This window comes from Ruditapes philippinarum, unplaced genomic scaffold (genome assembly GCF_026571515.1).
Source record: "Ruditapes philippinarum isolate M1 unplaced genomic scaffold, ASM2657151v2 ctg1254_1_1_1_1, whole genome shotgun sequence".
In the NCBI taxonomy this organism is placed as follows: Eukaryota; Metazoa; Mollusca; class Bivalvia; order Venerida; family Veneridae; genus Ruditapes; species Ruditapes philippinarum.
In genome coordinates this window covers 112,300-134,324 of record NW_026861124.1, presented here as the reverse complement: position 1 = coordinate 134,324, position 22,025 = coordinate 112,300, and the positions used below count along the sequence as shown (strand labels likewise).

At 32.1% G+C, this 22,025-nt stretch overlaps 2 protein-coding genes across 2 annotated transcripts in view; both read right to left on the bottom strand.

Moving 5' to 3' along the window:
- Positions 1-256: 256 nt before the first annotated feature.
- LOC132714595 (neurogenic locus notch homolog protein 1-like) overlaps positions 257-22,025 on the bottom strand; it is a gene marked incomplete at its 3' end in the record, with an annotated part of 81,461 nt that continues 59,692 nt past the window's right edge. Inside the window, exons 15-20 of the mRNA XM_060697483.1 lie at positions 4,992-5,117; positions 4,383-4,505; positions 2,947-3,072; positions 2,458-2,580; positions 1,980-2,105; positions 257-379 (exon numbers count right to left, since the gene is read on the bottom strand). Coding sequence (XP_060553466.1) covers positions 257-379; positions 1,980-2,105; positions 2,458-2,580; positions 2,947-3,072; positions 4,383-4,505; positions 4,992-5,117 — 747 coding nt within the window. The remainder of the gene's footprint in view (positions 380-1,979; positions 2,106-2,457; positions 2,581-2,946; positions 3,073-4,382; positions 4,506-4,991; positions 5,118-22,025) is intronic.
- Positions 6,102-22,025, bottom strand: part of LOC132714597 (fibrillin-1-like) — a 45,304-nt gene continuing 29,380 nt past the window's right edge. The window contains exons 31-49 of the mRNA XM_060697487.1: positions 21,858-21,980; positions 21,217-21,342; positions 20,660-20,782; positions 20,184-20,309; positions 19,596-19,718; positions 19,106-19,231; positions 18,482-18,604; positions 17,609-17,734; positions 16,647-16,769; positions 16,211-16,336; positions 12,010-12,132; positions 11,326-11,451; positions 10,636-10,755; positions 9,258-9,383; positions 8,613-8,735; positions 7,983-8,108; positions 7,499-7,621; positions 6,914-7,039; positions 6,102-6,256 (exon numbers count right to left, since the gene is read on the bottom strand). Of these exons, the coding sequence (XP_060553470.1) occupies positions 6,102-6,256; positions 6,914-7,039; positions 7,499-7,621; positions 7,983-8,108; positions 8,613-8,735; positions 9,258-9,383; positions 10,636-10,755; positions 11,326-11,451; positions 12,010-12,132; positions 16,211-16,336; positions 16,647-16,769; positions 17,609-17,734; positions 18,482-18,604; positions 19,106-19,231; positions 19,596-19,718; positions 20,184-20,309; positions 20,660-20,782; positions 21,217-21,342; positions 21,858-21,980 (2,393 nt within the window). The remainder of the gene's footprint in view (positions 6,257-6,913; positions 7,040-7,498; positions 7,622-7,982; positions 8,109-8,612; positions 8,736-9,257; positions 9,384-10,635; positions 10,756-11,325; positions 11,452-12,009; positions 12,133-16,210; positions 16,337-16,646; positions 16,770-17,608; positions 17,735-18,481; positions 18,605-19,105; positions 19,232-19,595; positions 19,719-20,183; positions 20,310-20,659; positions 20,783-21,216; positions 21,343-21,857; positions 21,981-22,025) is intronic.

The window sequence follows — 22,025 nt, the reverse complement described above, 5'->3', positions numbered from 1 at the left end:
TTCGCTATCAGTTTTGCTACGCGAACAGCATGGATCCTGATCAGACTGCCCGAATGCGCAGGCTGGTGTGGATCCATGCTGGTCGCAAACACATTATGTTGGTTTTGTTGTGAGGCGGCTCATATATGTTTGTTTACACTTAATGAAATGATGTACCTTTTCAAAATGTGTTAGTAAATGATATATAGATAGCATTTCTTGCATAAATCATAACTTTATCAATTTAATACATGTATGTAACGAAAATATAGCTTACGGCAGAATGTACCATTCCAGACATAGTTCTCTATACATGTACAAACTGTACCGTTACATTCAGCATTATCATCTATACACGTTGACAGTGAACTCGTACAAGAGTCGCCAATATTGGTTCCATCTGCAAAATACATTGTAACATTTTTTATCATCTTAATAGAATTGAGACATGGTAAGAAGTATGTATTGGGATAAAATTTTGTCAGACCTTACCAACGAAAACCACAAAAATTTAAGCCCCACAAAAAACAAGAGCCCGGTGATGCTCCCCGAATAGGTTTTGGACACAGGAAAGTACACCTCTTGTAGTTTCAAAGTTATGTCCCTGGAATAAGTTCAAGTGCAATAATTCAAAAATGAGGCAAGGCAGAGTTACTGTTCTTTGCACTGCACTTCTAATCAATGTGATCTATCAACCTACAAAGTTTCTTGTTGATATCTTTTATGGTTTCCAAGTTATGTCCTGGACAACTTCAAAAAATAAAAATAAAAAAAGGGCAATAACTCCAGAATTAGGCAAGGCAGAGTTATGATTCTTGTGCACTGCACATCTACAATTGAGATATATCTACCTACAAGGTTTCATGTTGATATCTCTTATAGTTTTACAGCTATGTCCTAGACAAGATTTTTCTAAAAGGGGAGATAATTCAAAAATGAGGCTTAACAGAGTTATGGTTCTTTTGCACTGCACTTCTACTCAATAAGATCTATCTACCTACAATGTCTCATCTTGATATCTCTTATAGTTTTAGAGTTATGTCCCGAACAAAGTTCAAAGTGTTAAAATTAACAAAGGGCAATAACTCAAAATTAGGACAAAAAGAGTTATTGTTCTTATGCACTGCACATCTACCCATTGAGATCTATTCACCTACAAAGTTTTAAGTTGATATCTGTTATAGTTTTAGAGTTATGTCCAGGACAAGATTTTTCTATAAGGGGAGATAATTCAAAAACCGGGCAAAATAGAGTTATGGTTCTTTAACACTGCACTCCCCCTCAATGCCCTCTACCACTGTATGAAGTTTGAACAAATTATCTCCAAGGGCTTTCAAGTTATGCTCCGGACAAGACAACAGACAGACGGACAAGATGGACAGACGGACAAGGCGCCAACTATTATGCTCCCCCGAATTTTTTCAGGGAGCATAAAAATGATTTTACTGTATGGTTTTAAAGTATGGAGACATTCAAAAAAGTCTACAATGAAATTAAATCTATTTATTTGCAAGGTATAAGGTCACTCGCCAAAATTACAAACATGTTATACAGTTTCAAACTTCGGGTAACACGGTTTTCATTCATAATCCCAATAGCATGAGTAGAATTAAAATTGTGCCCGACTCATAAAGAAACATAAACAGTATTTATCTTTCTAACATAAAAATGATTTGTTTGATTGGGTTTTACCTCACACCGACACAGTAATCAGGTCATATGGCGATGTTCCAACTTTAATAGTGGGGGAAGACCTCTGGTGTATTATTTCAGGCATGAACGGGCACCTTAAGAGAACCGCCGTCAAAAAAAGATGCTGATTTTCTAAATAATCACTCTTTAATCATTTATGGCATCTTTTCATGAAAAATTGGGTCATATTTAGTATAATTGCTTCAATACAAAATAGAATTCTTAGTGATTATCAGATTAGAAGAAATTTCAATGTTCCAATAAATAAATTAAAACCAGCAGATAGAAAGCACTATTCTAAAACTTACAACAATTATTTCCAATCTGAACCTCCCCGGAAGGACATTCACACCTGAATGTGGTGGAACTACATACCAATGACCCTGAACATGCGTTGCTGCTGGGGTCACAGGGGTCACATAAATCTGGCCCACCTGTAAATTAAGATCATCTCAAACAAAAATCATTTATAAAAGCAATTAAACATTAGCATAAAAAAATCTAGTATAATATGATGTAGCATAAACATTAGCATAATAAAATCTAGCATAAGCATTTTTTCAAGGGGTGAAGTGGCATAGTTGCCAAGGGGTTTTCATTTCAACCCAGGGATCATGGGTTCAAGCCCTGCTGAGGTCATGATTAATTGTGTTTTCCACAGCTGTGTAGGCAACTGATTCCAAATCAGCCAAAATATGACTTTTCAACCTTTGATTTTGCCAATTTATGCTTCATTCAGGACTTTTAAACTTAAAAATTTAAATAAAAGGTTCTTCTAATATTTACTGCAAATAGTTCCGTTGAAAGTAAACCCAGGTAAACAGTCACATATTGTCCCATTACATCCAGCATTATCATCTATACACGTGTTCAAACTTGTCGTGCATGAATCGCCAACATGAGTCCCGTCTGAAATTATAATGTTAGTTTTATAACATAGTTCTGTTATGACAGACAAACAATTTGAACATATATCTAATGTCATCAGAACTAAATATAGAAAGTTAGGCACTATAGTGTTATTAAATTATTACAATATTGTTGCCAGCTGATGTTTTAGGGTCCAATCAGGTGCTATTAATGGTTTTGTCAGGATTGAAAACTGGCCGGAATCCCTGTAAGACATTAAGTGTGGTTAAGTTGAAAATGTCATAATTTACTCTTTAAAGATTAAAGAAATATCTTAAAAAAGTTTTGTAAAAGTTTATTTTTCTTATAATTTTCTTTTTGAAATTAAAAAAAAGAAAAGAATAATTTTAGTAGTATTCAACCTACAACACATATCTGCAATCTGCACTTCATCTGCAGGACATTCACATCTGTAAGTGGTATCGCTACAAACAAGATTTGCGCCACACGATGGTGTATTCGGATCGCACTGGTCACACAAATTAGGCCCTCCTGTAATCAAATAACAAGTACTAAATTCACTATAGGGGCGTATTGGCATCTTCCCACCCCAATTATCATATGATACAACTCTTGATTAAAAGAGTGCCCCACATGATTTTGTATTTGGATCTCATTTGATTGAACTAATACTAAGAAGTATAATGTACCTCAGAATAAAAGTGAAAATTCATTTGGTATACAGTATAATTTCTGAAAACCAAACACTTGTAGGACTAAATGTCAAAAAATACAGATTTTATAAGTTTCTGAAATTCAGACGTTTAGGATAATGTTGACAAGACTAAGTCACTAAATGTCAAGGAAAATGTGGAAATAAATGTAATGTTTTACCTTATTGTCTTTATTATCAAGATAATGATGTAAAAAAAATAGAAAACATTTACATTTAACACTTTATTAAATTCAATACTTTATCATAATGGTTCTTATATTATTTCTGGATTTTGGGGGTAAAATTGCACTGATTTGACTCTATCTTTACGAAAATATCAAAGAGTGGCTTTGCAAAGGGTGACTCTGTAGAGATTGCATCGTACAAGGCCAAGGTGAATTTCACATTAGCCAGCTTCATAAAGTTATATATTCGCAGAAATCTTCATAAAATAACTGTTTTATAATATCACAATTTTTTTTTTTATTTCGTTAATATTCAGAGTTGTCCAAATTCCTTTTTCAAGCATATAATTATGGTTTGATTGGTGGGCTGGTTCCTTATATCTTGTAAAAACATCAAAGATTGGTTTCTAATAAAAATTGATAAAAAAAATAATAATGAAAATCAACTATCAATTGTAACTTTAATTATTACATAGTTTGTTCAAATCAATGTCTTCTTACAAGGATCTTACACAGACCAGAATATCTATCTCGAGGGTAACTGTTAACAGCAGTAACGAGGCTAGGTCAAGATTCCCCCAAACAATTTCTTCGAGCTAGATATTCCATTCTGTTACTACAGCTGGTGTTTGATTCTTATTCTTGCATATTACATGTTAAGCTAATATTCTCATTTAGCACTTTTTTCTTATTAGTAGAGTATGAATTTACAACTTCAATCATTAATGGCAAAATGGCTTCATTCTAAGAACGCAATTTATTCGTAAAAGGCCTACGGATATGACCTCATTTAAAGCATGCAACTAAAAAAACAAGTCTTAAAAGGTGTGTGGGGGGGGAGGGTCCATGTTGCTATCTAGAGTTGTGGTCAATGTTACTCAATCTATTTTCCATCAATAATTATTGCAATGTGGTGAAATTGTTAGTCATATAATAACACCTATACATAAATTATGACTTACCACATATTGAACCATTCCAATTATAACCATTAATACATGTACATACAGTGCCATTACATTCCGCATAATCGTCAATACACGTGTTGACAGTATTTGTACATTCCTGGCCAACACGTGTTCCATCTTAATTGAAAATATAGATTTTTTTGTTAAAAAATTTGAAAGACTCATGGTCAGACAAATTTATGTGCAAAACAGGGTGGTTGTAAGGCAGGGTTCTACTGCAATACATTAAGTACTGTTCTGAAAATTCAATGTCTAACAATATGAAATACATGCAGTTTTAATAGATGTATTTTTACATTACACGTTTAATCTAAACTGTCTATCAAGTGGCACTAATAAAAACATCTCCGATAGGGTATATTGAATTGGTGGACAAGTTGCTAGGTGGTTTACATATTGGGTTACCAATATCGCCAACATATGACCCCTGATTAAGATCATATTTGCTGAACCGGTTATATTATGTCCCAGTTGAAATATCAGCTTTCAGGCACTTTATCCTTCTATGATCTTACACCACCGCAACGTTTTATTTTGTTTGTGGGCTGGGAGCTTTTAACAAACAAAATGAATAACACTATTTCAAAGAATAACTATATTTACAGCAGGCATCTCCAATTTGTACAAATCCTGGGGGACATTCACATCTGTAAGTATCTGAACTACATACTAGCGAAGAGTCACATGTAGTAATGGCAGGGTCACAGGGATCACACAGACTGTCTCCAACTACGAAGAAATCAGGTATATTAAGTAAAGTAAATATATATGTCAAGGTTCAGAATTGTTCACTATTTAGGGGAGAAGATGTATAAGCCACCGGATAGCTAAGTCGGTAGAACTGTGAAACAATATTCCAAGGTCCTGGGTTCGAAACAAGGTCATGCTGTTACACTGTTCTATAAATTGTTGATTTAATAACTTTTATATGATACATGTACCTATTAAAGATTTGGTATGCACATACATACATATTATCTTGATAAGCCAATGAGAAAAGTTTTCTAAAATGTTTAGCATCTGAAAAAGGACAAAAACAATAGCATCCAAGTAACTGTAATGTACATGAATATCAAATAAAATTGATTCTTTATTTTTCCTATCTAAATAGATTATGTTCTTTGTTAATGTAAGCTTTAAAGAACTATTGCGACATAATTTTCTCAATTTATCAATTACATGTATCCAAGATCTATAGACCTATACTAAAGCATAAACAAGATATGAACATTAAGGATGTTTTCGGGAGTTTTCATATAGACATATAGGCAAATTTAAAACTGTTTAATAGAATTTCTTTAAACTTGGCATGTTGTTAGATCTGAATATGATAACAGTAACATTTTAAGCAAAAAAAAAATTGGGGTCACCCTTCTCGTTTTTTAGTTATCTGCCCCTGAATCAGACTTATCTATGTATTTGAGGTCATTTCAAGGGCAGATCACATACTTACATGAATTCTTGTTTTTACTTCTGGATTATGTTTTTCTTTTTATTGTTGAGTACAATACATAATAATATGCAATTCCTTACATCGTTTCTGTTATTTTTTTTCAATGAAAATAAAGGTACTTTAAATTCTTAAAAAAAAGGCCATTTTTGCAAAGTTTCTCTATACAGATGGCTAAGGCAAGTCTTGAGACAAGAACCTTTTCAGATTACACAGATAAGCAAGTCTATATTGCCACTGGACTAAAAGACGTTATCAAAATATCAAAATATATGGTCACACAAATAAACATTACCACATGTGGTTCCATTATAGGTAAATCCTTCAATACAGTCACACACGGTACCATTGCATTCAGCATTATCATCAACACAGGTTGGTACACTGGTAGTACATGATTCACCAATATGTGTGCCATCTAAAAATGTAAAATATATTTCTTTTAATTTAATGAAATTTAATAAATAAATCAATCAAAAATAATTATGTGCCTATTCATAACATTTGCAGCAAACTATCTGCACAATTTCTTATACAATGACATTAGTTTGTCTTTCCATTCCTTAATCATTTAATATATTTTTCTTCTTTATAACATTTTATTTTACATTAAGCTGGAGGCATGAAGTTTTAGAAAGGAATGAAATACTGTTCTCAATAATAATTAACTCATACCAAAATATGCACTGACTGAATAGCAAGCGACCAATGCAGACCATGATCAGGCAGCTGGGACGTGCCAGCTGATCTTGCACATGGTCACATGGGTAGAACGGGTAGTATAGATAGAATGGGTATTATATTAAGATAGAACTTTAGATATTACCACTTTACCAGTTTAGGTTAACCAATATTCATTTCATAAGTGCTGAAAAGTGCAATAACTAGGTTAATATGAAAGCCATAGTTATGTAACTTGCCCAAATCATGTACTTTGTATTGATAAGTACGTGCGTAAACTATGAAGCCATTGGTACAGGTAGAACATAAGAAAATTCCAGCTTGCCATTCTAGGTTAACCTTGTACAGATGGATGGACAGACGGTTCAATTGCTAAATGCCTAAAAAAACTTACAACACATGTCGGAGATTTGAACCTCATCTGGAGGACATTCACATTGGTATGTTGTCGAGCTACACACCAAACCATTATTACAGGAAGATACACCCGGATCACATGGGTCACATAAGTTTGGTCCAACTACAGGTATAAAAGAATAAATCTTGGTCTCTGAATTGTTAACTTCTATTTTTTTTATAGTAAATACAGTATAACCTCTGTAGAGTGACCCTCTGAAGAGCAATTACCTCTTTACAACAATCACCTCTTTACAACAACCATGTTATTTCTTCCACAAGTAAAGATTTCCACTATATTCTACCTCTGTAGAGCAAAGGTTTTACTTTAAATCAACCATACATTTTCATTTAGCATTGACCCTGTAGTAACCTTATTTAAAAATAGTTTGTTCTTCTACCAAAGTAAATTCATCTCCAGTTAGATACTACATATAAATGAATATAAAAAAAATATATCCCTGGTATAAAGATAAAAAAATAAAATTTTCACATGAGGTATCAAAAATACATAACTGTGGTCAAATCATACCTGCAATATTACTAGTAGTGAAATTCTTACAAATGCACAAAAATAGCTTACCGCAAATTGTTCCGTTCCATACCCAACCATCAACACAATCACACACTGTTCCATTGCACGCAGCATTATTATCTTTACATGTATCAAGCAGAGATGAACATGATTCGCCAACTTGGGTTCCAACTGTGGATTACAAATAACATTCATGTCTATAACACATGTATAATGGTAGATAATAAATATTTGTTTACAAAATATACCATCATTTAAATACTTGAAATTATTTAAGAGAGATTATCAAGAATTCTATATTTGATAATACCATGTTAATGTACTGTCCGGTAATAAGGTATGTTTCGGAGTTTATCCACTTCGCGTTTGCAAGGGAGGTAAAAAATAATTTCGTCCGGGTTCTTGTCTCCCTAACTTGTAACCGAACAGCATTTAAAATTATCAAAGAAATATAGTTAACAAGTACTAATTAAAAAATTGCAAGACGTTTAAAAAAATGTTCGTATTGAATAGTAGTAATAGATAAAAGTACCACAAGTATCCCCAACAAGCACGTGTGTAGACGGACATTCACATCTGTATGAAGTGGAACTGCAAGTAAAAGCAGATGAACAAGCCGCTGTTGAGTCGTCACATGGATCGCACCATTCTGTCCCAACTGATAAAACAGAAAGTCATTGTCATCAGTGAAAATCGCCAAAAGTGAAAAGTGGCAACTAAGTCAACCTCAACACAATTGGGCTCAACAATTTAGAAATCCTCTGACCACTAAGCATAATACTTCCAAGCAAAAAAAATACAGCGCTAACAAATTTGAAAATTTTTATTTGACCTTTAACCTCTTGTGACTTTGACCTTCATTTTGCGCAAGACAACTCAACATGGAGAACAACTATGGAGAATATTTGCACTCAAGATATATTACAATTCCTCCATGCATGTACAAGTTAAGCTCTGGACACGGGTTTTGCGCTAACCCACAAGTGTGACCCAGACCTTTGAGTGGGGTGAAAACTTGTTTTGCATACTTATTCACATTTATGAAAAGTCTGTTGTAGTAATGGAGCATAGAAATATTCCTTCTGTGATAAATGATAAAAACATATACCATCAACTGGCATCAAGGACTTGGAAAACAGATTAAACATTGTATTATACTAACCACATATAGTGCCGTTAAAGAAATACCCAGGCAAACAGTTGCATATTGTCCCATTACATCCAGCATTATCATCAATACATACATCGTAACTACTTGTACAAGTCTCCCCAATAAGTGTTCCATCTAAAAATAATGAAAATGATATAATTGAAATATTACACTACTAAAATATACCCAAAATTTTTCTAAAAATAATAAAAATTATATAATCAAAACGTTACACTATTTAAATATACCCTATGTTTTGATTTATAGAGTAAGAAAAAAATTCACAATTTCCCAAGTGAAAAGGTTTTTACTGAGTATAGTTTGACCATGATTTTCAATAATTTAGATTTATTTTGACTTTATTAGGGACCTAAAAATAGATTGGCAATAAACTTATATTATAACTTGTGTTCTAACATGTGCCTGTAAAATTGAAATATTCCGTCCTGTAACTCATTATCATCACTGTCTAAACAATGTATGTAAACAAAATTTTTTTTACCGATTCATTCACAAAATCATGCAGACTTATTCACGCAAACTTATAATCACAATCACCATGCAAATTTATAATCGCACATCAATGCATTCAGCGAAAGTGAATACTAATTGATTCATTGGGTTGCTACAATTGTCCCACTAATAAAATGTACTTACAGCAGGCGCCATCTATCTGTACTGTACCAGAGGGACATTCACACCTGTATGTGGTAGAACTGCACTCCAAGGGGTCCTCACAATTTAATACTGATGTATCACAAGGGTCACAAAGCCCAGTTCCAACTTAAAAAGATAAAAAATGTATTTTTTATTATACACTGCAAATTCAACACTGTAGGCTACTTAAATTTTCCAATAAATATGCATGCATGCCATAATGTCTTGGACGTCCAGGACTGTCCTGGAAATTAGGTGACCGTCACAAAGGCATCCCAGAAATGATTTAAGTCACAATGAAAATAAAAATCAGAAATTTTTTCCTTTGCAACAAGAATTAATACATTTTTATGCAATCTAATTGTCAAGTTAATATTAATTATTCAAGAACACTGGAAACAGAATGATATAACCTCATACAGTATAGCAATATACAGGAAATGGTAACACTAATCCTTTGATTGGTAAAAATTTAATATGCAATTTATGAAAAGTTTTTGCTTTATTCAAGAATATTGCATGAAGAGTTTTGATCTTTCAATATACCATTTTTGATTTTTTCAATATCTCATTTTTGATTTTACAATATCTCATTTTTGATCTTTCAATTTATCAATTTTGATCTTTCAATATATCATTATTTTCACACTTTTGATGTGGAACTTGATCAAATTTGACTTAAGAACTGTACATGGTCATGTTAACGTTTATAAAGCTGTATATCTGCTGCCTGTAGTTTGCAAACTATTGTCTAAATTTTGAAAAAGAATAATGCCAAAATACCTGTATGAAAAGAAATAATTGTTTGTATATTTCTTTTTCAGGGTGAATGGTGCATGCACAAGGTGAAAATCATTGCTTAATGATATTTTAAAATAGCAGCATAATATTTTGTTCAGAAAAATTAATTCTGTTTACATACAATACTCAAGTGTGGTAAATAACATACACATCCTATGTGACAACTCCCTCTAGAATTGACCATAAGATTAATATACTTTTACCATTTATAAAGTCTATATAAAATATTTCATCGGATATAGTTTTATATGATGATGTTAGGAATTTTAGTAAAACAAAAGCTAAAATTTAACACCCAACTGTTTCAAGACAAGTCAGACTGCATGGTTTTATGGTGGGTTGATCGCAAAACTGCAGTAACTTATATGATATAAAGAAGGACTTAAAACAGTTTAGCAGTCAACCATTGATTATTATTTATTACTATTATGACTTTGTACAGGTTGACCAGCCTCTCTGGTATGTCAGTATTGCCCCTTATATTCCAACATGCAAAAACTGCAATATCAGTATCACACATATACAAAAATCAAAACCTTTTTCAAATAACATTATTAATTTCATTAGCACTACTAACCACACACAGTGCCATTATGTGAAAATCCTGGAAGACAGTCGCAGATGGTGCCGTTACAACCTGCATTATCTTGTATACATGTGTCCGGTGTCGTGCATGGATCACCAACCATTGTACCATCTGGAGGAAAAAGTACAATATGACTTTGAATAATACAATATATTTTTTATTCCTACAAAGCAGTTGAAGAACAGGACCCTATGATTGGTAATAATATTATATCTCACAGCTGATGCTTTTGAGTAAATTACCATATCGTATGACAGAGAACAAAATTTGAAGTCATATCTCAATGTACTAGTTAAATGTCTAAAGATTGACATACTTAGAATTATTTCTATATTATGCTGCCTTTGCCTTGTTGATCCCTATTCTGTTTTTTTAGTATTATATACTTTTATATACACTGCTGTGCTGTCAATTGATGAAGAAATCTAATTTTTTCCTCTAAAAAGGAAGTTTGCTCTATTATAAATTTGTTATACAGATTCTTGGCAGGTTTAATATGGCCATATATAGACAGTTTGCAATATAACCTTCACCTAGCAGCTCAGGTTATATATGAAAACAACTGTTAATATAGGGCCATATTACCTGTAAATATCTTTTAAACTAATAACATAAATGTCTTCTGAAGGAGGTATTATAATAATTTTTGTTTTATCTTACACATTTTGACTCAGTACTTACAACAATCATTCCCGATCTGTACTTGATCAGGCGGACATGTACATCTGTACGTACTTGAGCTGCAAACTGAACCCGACGCGCATGTTGGATTTGAAGGGTCACAAGGATCACATAAGTTTTCGCCAGCTGAAAAATTATAAATTATCATGACCACATTTTTCATTAATCATACATTACAAGGTGTTTATATTTTCCTTATAAACTAGATGTTATATGGAACTTGGCAAATGTGTGTTTTCCCAGTCAAACTTATTGTTACAGCTTCACAGTGCTATACCTGTTACAATAGATTTGTCAATCTGTTCCGCTTAGTTTCGAAGCTGCATGTAACTGTAAAAGTTTGTTTGTACCTACAGATTAGCTGAGAAAACCCCAAAATATTCTTAATTCAAGAGTAAGTCTATAAGTCCATGATAATTAGGGATGTTTATCCATGTATATTTTCTTGTATTCTTATACATGATAAATTTCAGATAGTTTATCAAATTGTTTCTTTTCCATTACATTCATTCTTGCAAATATTTTTTTTATTATTAAAAAACATATTTATACATTTTCTCATCTATACTGGAAACACATATCCCGGTACTGTAATGTATATTTGTTAATCATCTCAGTATACTCATTCAATAAATTCAGTATTGAACCTACAAACATTCATTATTCTCTATATATCAAACTTACTACATATAGAGCCATTCCAATGATATCCGGCGATACAGTTGCAAATAGTTCCGTTACAGGCAGCGTAATCATCAATACATGTGTCCGTAGATGTTGTACAACTTTCCGTGACAAGTGTTCCATCTGCAAAGAATTCACAATCTTCGTTAGTTAACAAAAAAATGAAAAACAACAATGTCTAATGCTGAAAGTCTTTTACAACACCTTTATGAGGTATGGAAAGCCAGTGATGTAAAATAAAAATTTTCTTTTAAAATTATATTTGTTTATTGCAAGATCTGTTATATTTTTGCAGCTGTCTGGGAGGTTATTATAATGCCAATAGCCCTGAGCAAAATGTGTACTATTTCTTATATCATACCAAACATTTACAACAACAAGAATGGAAAAAGGTCTACAAGAAAAGAAATTTCATTCCTTTAACAACAATTTAAATAAAATGTACTCAACATTTTAAACAGACAGCTATCTATCACTTGCATAGATAAGAAAATGTTTTTGTAGAATCTCTCTTAAGCGGGGTTTAAACTACTGAATTTAGCAGTCTAATAAAGAGAAAACAATGCATGCTATGGTGGTCATAATATTTTTTTTTTTTTTTAAGATCACAGACATCATCCTGGAAACTATATTAACCCTTTCGCTGTCAGAGTGTAAGTAAGTAAGTAAGTAAGTAAAGGCTTTATTTATCGAGGCTACACATTTGGTTTCCCAATCTTCCATGTGGGCCTCTAAGAAAAAACATAATTTACAATATATACAACTACAATATAACAGAAATAATTGCAACAACATTGTAGTACAATGTACATTGAAATTATCAGAACAAGAAATACATGTTAATAATTTACAGTCCATTCATAGCATAAAACATGTCAAAGAAGTACATATCAAATTAAACAAAGTGGGAAATATGTTTTAGTTGGTACATCAAAATGATAAGATTCTAATTTTGTTATAAAAATGATTAATTTAATGATGAAAAATGCCAGGATAGATATGAAGCTTGAAATTCCTGAAACTGTTTTTCGATTTTCTTATGTTAAGAGGGATATTATTCCATAATTTAGGGCCAGAGTATACTAGGGATTTTCTGAAAAATTCTTTTTCTTAGGTCGTGGAACAGCTAGGTCTGAAACTATTTGTAGATCTTAAGTTGCGCTCATGTTTTTGGTAAACAAATTGGAATTTACTTTGCATGTATTGTGGATATGGTAGGTCATTGATAGATTTAAACATTATGATTGCTTTTTTGTATATCATTCTGTCATCAAATCTCATCCAATTTAGTTCTTTAAACAAATCACTGGAGGGTGCATCGAAACTTTTATCTAGAATTATTCTTGCTGCTCTTTTTTGGAATTTTATGATTTCATTGATCAGATCATTGCTGCAATTGCCCCAGATAGTACAGCAATAATCTAGGTGTGGTAAGATGTATGAGTTAAAGAATAGTTTTCTTGCATGTAAGTCTAGGTATTGCTTGATTCTGAGAAGTAGGTATAACTGAGAGTTGCATTTTTTAAGTATCATTTCTATTTGGATTTTCCATTTTAGTTTACTATCGACAAAAACACCTAGTAACTTTTCGGTTTCAGAAAATTGGATCATTTGATCTTGAAGGTGTAAAGGTGGTAAATGAAGCTGTGTATTATTTGATGTAAGGTGCATTGCCTTTGTTTTCTGTGTATTTAAGACCATTGCATTTTGTATGCACCATTTGTTTACATGTTTGAGGTTGGTTTGAAGTTTATCATGTAGTTCTTGTGGTGAATGTCCTGATGCTGTAAGTGTGGTGTCATCTGCAAACATGTCTATTTCTGAGGTCTCTAAATGAAGTGGGAGATCATTGATGTATATAATGAAAAGCAGGGGCCCAAGGACAGATCCTTGGGGAACACCTGATATAACTTCTGCAGATTCTGACAGTTTACCTGATACACTGACTTTCTGTGTTCTGTTTGCAAGATATGATGAAAACCATTTAATTGTATGATAAGAACAATGGTAATAATGCAGTTTCTGAATAAGAATTTTATGGTTTACAAGGTCAAATGCTTTGGTTAGGTCAAGAAAAATTGTGCCAACTAGTTCTCCATTATTTATTGCATTTATCCAATTGTCAACTATGTTTGTTAATGCTGTTTCACAAGAGTGCTTGGTTCTGAATCCTGACTGGGCCTTAAAAATAAACTTATGAGTTTCTAGAAATTGTTTTAGATGATCAGATACATGCTTTTCAAATATTTTAGAAATGAGTGGAAGTACAGATATTGGTCGGTAATTATTTTTATCAGAATTTTGTCCTTTTTTTTAAAAATGGGTGTAACTTTTGATTGTTTTAATTTGGTAGGAAACTTTCCTGTTTGAATACTTAAATTGATAATAGTTGATAAAGGTCTATATATTACAGAAGATGCAGTTTTTAGAAATCTACCACTGATTCCATCGAGCCCAGTGGCCTTTTTGACATCAAGTGAGTCTAATGTTTTTTTTAACATGATCCGGTTCAATTGGTGGTATCACAAATTCTGGAACATCTAAGTTAACTTTACCTTCTAACATTTCTTTTAAAATAGATTCATTTGCTTTATTCAGTGCTGAAATATTTCCTGATTTTTTTAAATACATTTGAAAAGAAAGTATTGAATATTTCTGCAGTTTCTTTTGGGTCAGAGACTGGATTTCCATTGTCATCATTTATATAGTTTGTTTGGAAGTTGTGAGTTTTGCCAGATAGTGCTTTTAGGTTCTTCCATAATTTTTTAGGATTTTTATTCTGTGAATTTATTTCTTGATTAAAGAAGTCTTTTTTTGATTGATGTGATAGTATTTTAACTTGTGATCTCCAGTATTTGAATTCTTCTGTTTTCTTTTCTTTTTTGCATAATCTCTCATATGAATTGCATTGGCTATTTCATCTGTGAACCATTCATTCTGGTTTTTGTGTTTTACTCGTTTTTGTCTATATGGTGCATGTGAATCAAGAACTTTTAAAAATAAGTCATAAAATGTGTCAAGAGCATCATCTGGTTCAGTAAATACATCAATCAATGTCCATGGTTGATTACTTAGATCAGCTAAAAAATGTTCTGCATTAAATTGCTTTAAATATCTATAATTGATAGTAAGATGTAATGGGCCATTTTTAATTTTTTCCTTTGTTTTACGGGTAAAAACAATGGGGAAATGGTCACTTATTGAAAGAATTGGGATCTTAATATCACATATATTTTGAGGCTGATTTGTGTAGAGATGGTCAATGATAGTTGAGGATGTTTGTGTGACTCTAGTAGGTTGTGTTATAAGTTGATTTAAATTGAATGTACTAATTGTATTATTCCATTTTGAATTAATTGAAATAGAGTTAATAAAATTGTAGTTAAAATCGCCAAAGAGAATAATTTCTTTGTTTTCAATGTATAAGGTTTCTAATACTTTTTCAATTTCTTCAATCCATGAATTAAGTGATGAAGGGGGCCTATAGATATATCCTATAATAAAAGGTTTTTGTTTTACAAGCTTCATTTCTATCCATATTGCTTCAATATCACTGGAATTAAGGTCTGTTCTAATTGCACAATGTAAGAGTGTTATTGTATTATTGATCACCATTTTGCCAGAGGGTTTTCTAAGAAATTACTATATTATTATTATTATTTCTTATTACTATTATAATAATTATATATGTTTCCAAATACGCTAGTATAATAATAATTATTGTCGATGGTATAATTTTCTTTATATTTATTATTATTTTTATTATAATTATTAATTTATTATTATTATTACAATTATTATAGAAACGGCAAAAGCTGTCCATATTGCAGTGAAAGGGTAAGTCTAAGGAGGTTGTTATTTACATAAGTAAATAAGGCACATTCTATGTAATGTTTTGTTTATTTTTTTTTTGTTTTTATATGCTGACTTTGACAAATTTTGGGTCAATCGAGCTGGTTTCGTCACATTCCTGGATAACTAACCAGTAATTACCAATTTCTCTGGAAGAGACTGACTATAAAAATAACTGCACATGACTTCTGAGACTTAAAAGTTAATAAGTTCCCCTGTCATGGAGAATTTTTGAACCAACGAACCTTGGATATCAAATCCAATGATTTCTCTATTGATCAGGAGAATGTAAAATATCAAATGTAAAATATCTTAAATTGATACATAAAGAAAACAGTGCGATACTTACAGCAATTATTTCCAATCTGTACTAGATTTGAAGGGCATTCACAGACCTCTGTTGTAGAACCACAAACTAACGGCGCTGCACAGGTTGATGCCGACGGGTCACATGGGTCACATAAATCGGTCCCAACTGAGAAATAAGGTAAATATCAGCTAGGGTAATACTACGTAAAGATATGTACAATACAATGTTTCTGGTTTATATAATTTTATTTCAAAACTACTAATGTTTACATACAAAACAAAGTGACTTTCTCATATATCAGGCATCAATTAATGTCACATATATATGATCACTATTCCGTACCTGTTACGTAGCTTTAAACATTATAAAATTGTTAAATTTGTTCACAAGCTGTACTCTACAAAAAGTAGAAAGCAAAAGGTTAAGTTTTTTAATAGTTGCATGTAAAATGCAAGTTAATAAAATAATAGGTTACCACATGTAGTTCCATTCCAGGAATAGCCATCGTTACAGTCACACACTGTACCATTGCACCCAGCATTATCGTCAATGCAAGTATCAAGACTGGTTGTACAACCTTCTGTTACACGTGTACCATCTGCATTTCAAAACAAAAATAACTATATCCTTAGCTAATTTTTCGTAGAAGGATAAAATAATCAGTTACAATAACACTTCTTACAATTTTCAAGAGTCACAAGTTTTCTTTCAACAGTTTTTATATTCATACAGTAAATATATAGACATACATGTACATGTATCAGAAATAAAAATCGCTGACTTGAATGGCATAGCTTGCGGCCTCCTTCAGCAGCATTTATCATACATACAAATATATTCAGAGAAAAAAAGGGAAGTGATTTATGTCATTGAGCAATGTCAACAGTGGTATTGTGTGTCGTCTGCTGCATCATTCTTTAGTGTTTATTACATATGGCAAATTAGAGATTTTATTTACATATCAGAAATTCACATCAGATATTGATGATGTAGTACACTCAATTTATAACTATGTCTCTTATAATGAAGCTACATTTATATTTCCACAATTCTGACTCAGACTTTTTTATTTCATAAGTTTACACTCCACTTGAATGTAAAGATATTAGATATTGTGGTATTTGCATTATTTTAGACTTAGCAATGTGTTTTTCCTGCCTGTTGTGCAATTTTTCTCCTTTAAAACCTTCAAAGTTGTTAATAAGCAGTCTATTCGGCTTTTAGCATTAATGACTGTCCCTCTAATAACATAAATTTGGCAGACATCTGATTGCCATTATAAGTGGAGTTTACTTCATATTAATATAAAAATACAGTACAGCTCAAGCAATTTTTGCACTTTCGACTTTGTCATTGTGGATACTTTGAACGGTGGGCAGAAAATTGCGACCGACATACTATTGTCTGTTGGAAATTAATATAATTATATATACATACAGCAAATATCAGAGTTCTGAACAAAGCCATCTGGACATTCACATCTGTATGTGCATGTGCTACATTGAAGGTCGGAGTCACACGTAGATGATGCAGGGTCGCACGGATCACATAGATTGGAGCCCACTTTTGCAAAAGAAAAAGAACACAAATTAAAAATTCATTTTCAAAGAAGATTTAGAATTTATTACCAATTGGATTTTGAATGATCAATAAAAAGAATATCTGGAAAAAAAGTGCTAAAACAAACATGATCATGATGTGTTTATGTGTCAAACTGTCTTAAACTTACATGTAGTAGTGTAAGTTACATAATTTATCACATTTGTTATTGCAAAATTTGTGATTGAAAATGTGCATTATTATTACACTGCATTAATCATTTTTCTTAAATGTCTATATACCTTACATATTTTTTTCTTATGTATGTATAAAATAACTATAAATGACTCAATATAACAGAGGTGCCTAACATTCAACTGTTTTGTCAGTCTACAGATGTGACAGTGCCACAAACAGACAAGGGCAAATCTATATGCCACCAACCCCCTGTGAAATTATTAAATAGAGAAAATAAGAATCCCTAAAGAAAGTTCAAAATGGCAAAATTGAAATGTCGCAGGCTCAGTTTGATTGGGCCTGTTCATGGATGGTACTGTCAAGTGCAAACTACCGTCCACGCCCCCCTAGCACTGGCTTAAGCAGAATTCAACATTTAAAAATGAAATTTGTTAAATTTTTAATTGAGAATCATCCGCAGATGTGTTCATACAGTGGTTTTCATAAAACCTTCAATGTGACACTTCTGTGCCATTCCATGAAAAGCTGCATATGGTTTCCAAGTAATAGAAAGCGTGTTCCCTAAAAACTTACCGCATCTGGTGCCATTCCATGAATATCCTGCCATACAGTTGCACACAGTGCCATTACATACAGCATAGTCATCTATACACGTGTCAGTATTAGTGGTACAATCATCACCAACATGTGTTCCATCTAAAAATAGAAATTCATTTAAAATTGACCTTTTATCTTTACTTCACATAAAAGGATTTTTTTACAAGTTACTTTGATCTCATTTAAAATTTTGAATTTTTGTGGCCATGAAATTTCATGGCTTTGTCATTAAGAACATTTTTGTGGGATCTTTAATTTGTGGTCTGTCTATTTTCACAAAAGGTAAAATGTAATAAATAATGTGATGCGAAATTATCTTATAACAGACAAAATGAAATTTCATTGGATTTTAAAATTCTGATTGACCTATCAATGTCAAAGCCAAAAAAATGAGCACCCCAAGAATAACAATGATTTTGCAGTATATGATCTTTGTATAAATGGTTGCTATATAACCCAAAGGCTTTGGTTATACAAGATTATAACTGTTTATAGTGGGTTATATAACCTATCAAAAAAATTCTAAAACTAATAAGAATGAATAACTGAAAATCAATAGATATTACGATATAAATCAACTGAATATAAAACAGTTCTTACAACAATCGTCCCCTATCTGGACCTCGTCGGACGGACACTCACATCTGTATGTGTCGGAACTACATTGTAAGTCACCACTACAGCTTATTACTGAAGAATCACATTGGTCACATAACTGTGTCCCCACTGAAGAAAAATATATGTGGATTTATAATTAGGTAGATGATTTACAAAACTTTGAATTTCTCGTACTTCTATCAATATTTTATGTTTAAATTTCATTCTTTGCACAGTTTTTGACAAGAAAATTGTGGAATGGAGATAATTACAAAAACCAAAATAACAAAAATATTTCAAAAACTAGAACTGTGTTCATAGAGGATTCCACTGTCCCATCACTCTAAAGACAAAAGGCATGTCAGTGGGACAGCCTGACATTAGCCAGACAAATGGACAAATGAAAATCTGCGCAACCATCCTATGCACCCCCAACTCCCCATATAGTTAAAGATACTTTAATATTGGAAATTCAATTCTTATGACTCCTTACCACATATTGTTCCATTGAAGTAAAATCCGGCCACACAGTTGCAGATTGTACCATTACACGCAGCATTATCATCTATACATGTATCGAGCAAGGTCGTACAACTCTCTCCAATATTTCTCCCATCTTGAAAATAAAACACCATCTTATATCATTGTTACATACAATATCATAATTTTGTGAGAGGGAAACACAAAAAACAATTGTCCATCATGTTTTTGTTTCTTCAGATAAAAGTGACCGTATTTCAAGAAAAAGGCTTAAATTCAGGTACATGTATATAATTAATCTGTTAAATATATTTAAACATGTATTCAAAGCAACAACAATGCTTAAGAGCAGAAGTTGGTAATTCTGAGTATCATAGACAAGAACTGATATACACTGACACCACCTTCATTCAGTGAAATTAATATATTTTATTATATAAAGGGCAAAATATAAATACTGTAAATTGCTTATTTATTAAAATTTAAAATCTAAGGAAAGAAAACAGCACATCAACGCAAGTTCCATTTATGGAACCACTCACTGATTCGAATCTACACTGAACTAAGATAAGTTTCTAAAGTTTTGGAAGTAAATACTTACAGCACGCTGATTGGTACTGTACAAAACCTGGTGGACATTCACATCTGTCGTTAGTTGAACTACAAACCAGTGGGCTGACACATGTTGAATCAGATGGGTCACATGGCTCACACAACTGTTCTCCAACTGTAAAAATATACATTTTTTTGAGGCCCCATTGTAACTGAGTAACCCCATTTATTCACCTCCATAATAGGTATGAAAAGGTCTGGGTCATCAAAATATACATGGATAAAATAATCTTAACTCTGACATCTAGGCTCAATACCACCTGTAAAACTAATAATAATCATGTATTTCTGTCTTGTCTAGTTACGTGGGCAAAATAATTCTAACATTCTGTACAAGATAAACATAATGCTGTTAAGTTTGTGTTTAATTGTGATCCTTTTTTACTCCATTACTAAAATGATATAAAAAATCAAGTAACGGAATATGTAGAAACAAAATAATATTCTATGACTACAATAACTTACCGCATAATGAACCATTCCAATAGAACCCTTCTATACAGTTACAAATAGTACCGTTACAGACAGCATAATCATCTGTGCATGTGTCTGTTGTTGTTGTGCATGATTCTGTGACATGGGTTCCGTCTGGTCAAAGAATATACAGTAATACAGAAAATAATCATAAACCATCTTGTAACAATTTAAACTGCAGTCTAGTAAAATGACCAGGGCATAGCTTTCTGCGATCTATTTTTAAATGCAAATACAATTTTTCTAACTGCGTCTGCTTCAAAGAAATTAGTTTGGTAATTGATCACAAAATATTTTTTTATCATTTAACCACTACCATTGTAAATAGGCTTATCCATCGTTCAATCTAGCGTAAAAACCTCCATCAATTCTTTGGGAAAAGTTTCCAAATAAGTACAGTCTGAATAGGGAACAGTGCAGACCAAGGTCAGATCCTGAGACAGTTTAAGGGTAATTAATATGAGAATGATTTGTCAAAAACAAACAAATTATGAAATTTCAACAAAGTCTTGTATAAAAAGTCATTGATAATGTATGAAAGAACTTACAACACACATCCGAGATTTGAACTTCATTTGTTAAACATTCACATCGGTATGTGGTTGGGCTACATCTTAAATCTGATCTGCACGTTGGAGCTGAAGGATCACAGGGGTCACAGAGATTCTCCCCATCTGAAAAATGATAGTTGTAAATGACAAAAATGACATTTGTAATGTAACGTGAATGCTTAGTCATAAATAATTTTTGCCATCTAGGTAACAGTATTAAGTCATTTTCTATGTCATGTACATATAGATATAATTATATTACATTATTTTAAAAAAAAAAAACTTCAGGTATGGAATATAAATATTTACATCAAAGTTTTAAACAAAGATGACAGACTTTATCTTGGACTTACAAATTATGAGACTAAAATTGATCAAGAAATCTCATTTCTATAGTCAAATAAAAAAATTAGAATCCGTTTATTGAACACGTAAAGTCTTCAGACCAATTATAACCCTGACCCTATGTATGTAAGGAATAAATGGAATTGCTCCACTTAGTCATAAATGTTTTAATGAAATTGCACCATTGTCAAAACAAACAATCTAAATAATGTCTAAGCAAGTCAAAATGTAGATTAAATACTCCATCATATTATATAAGCACTACTACATTTCAAATTGAACTCAACACCTACTGCAGCGAGTGCCGTTCCAATAATAGCCATCTTTGCAATCACAGACAGTGCCATTACATTCAGCAAAACAGTCAACACAAGTGTTTAGAGTTGTGGTGCATGCCTCAGTAACACGAGTCCCATCTGAAAATAGGAAAACAAATGGTACTTTATCTTTTGTGAAGTTTA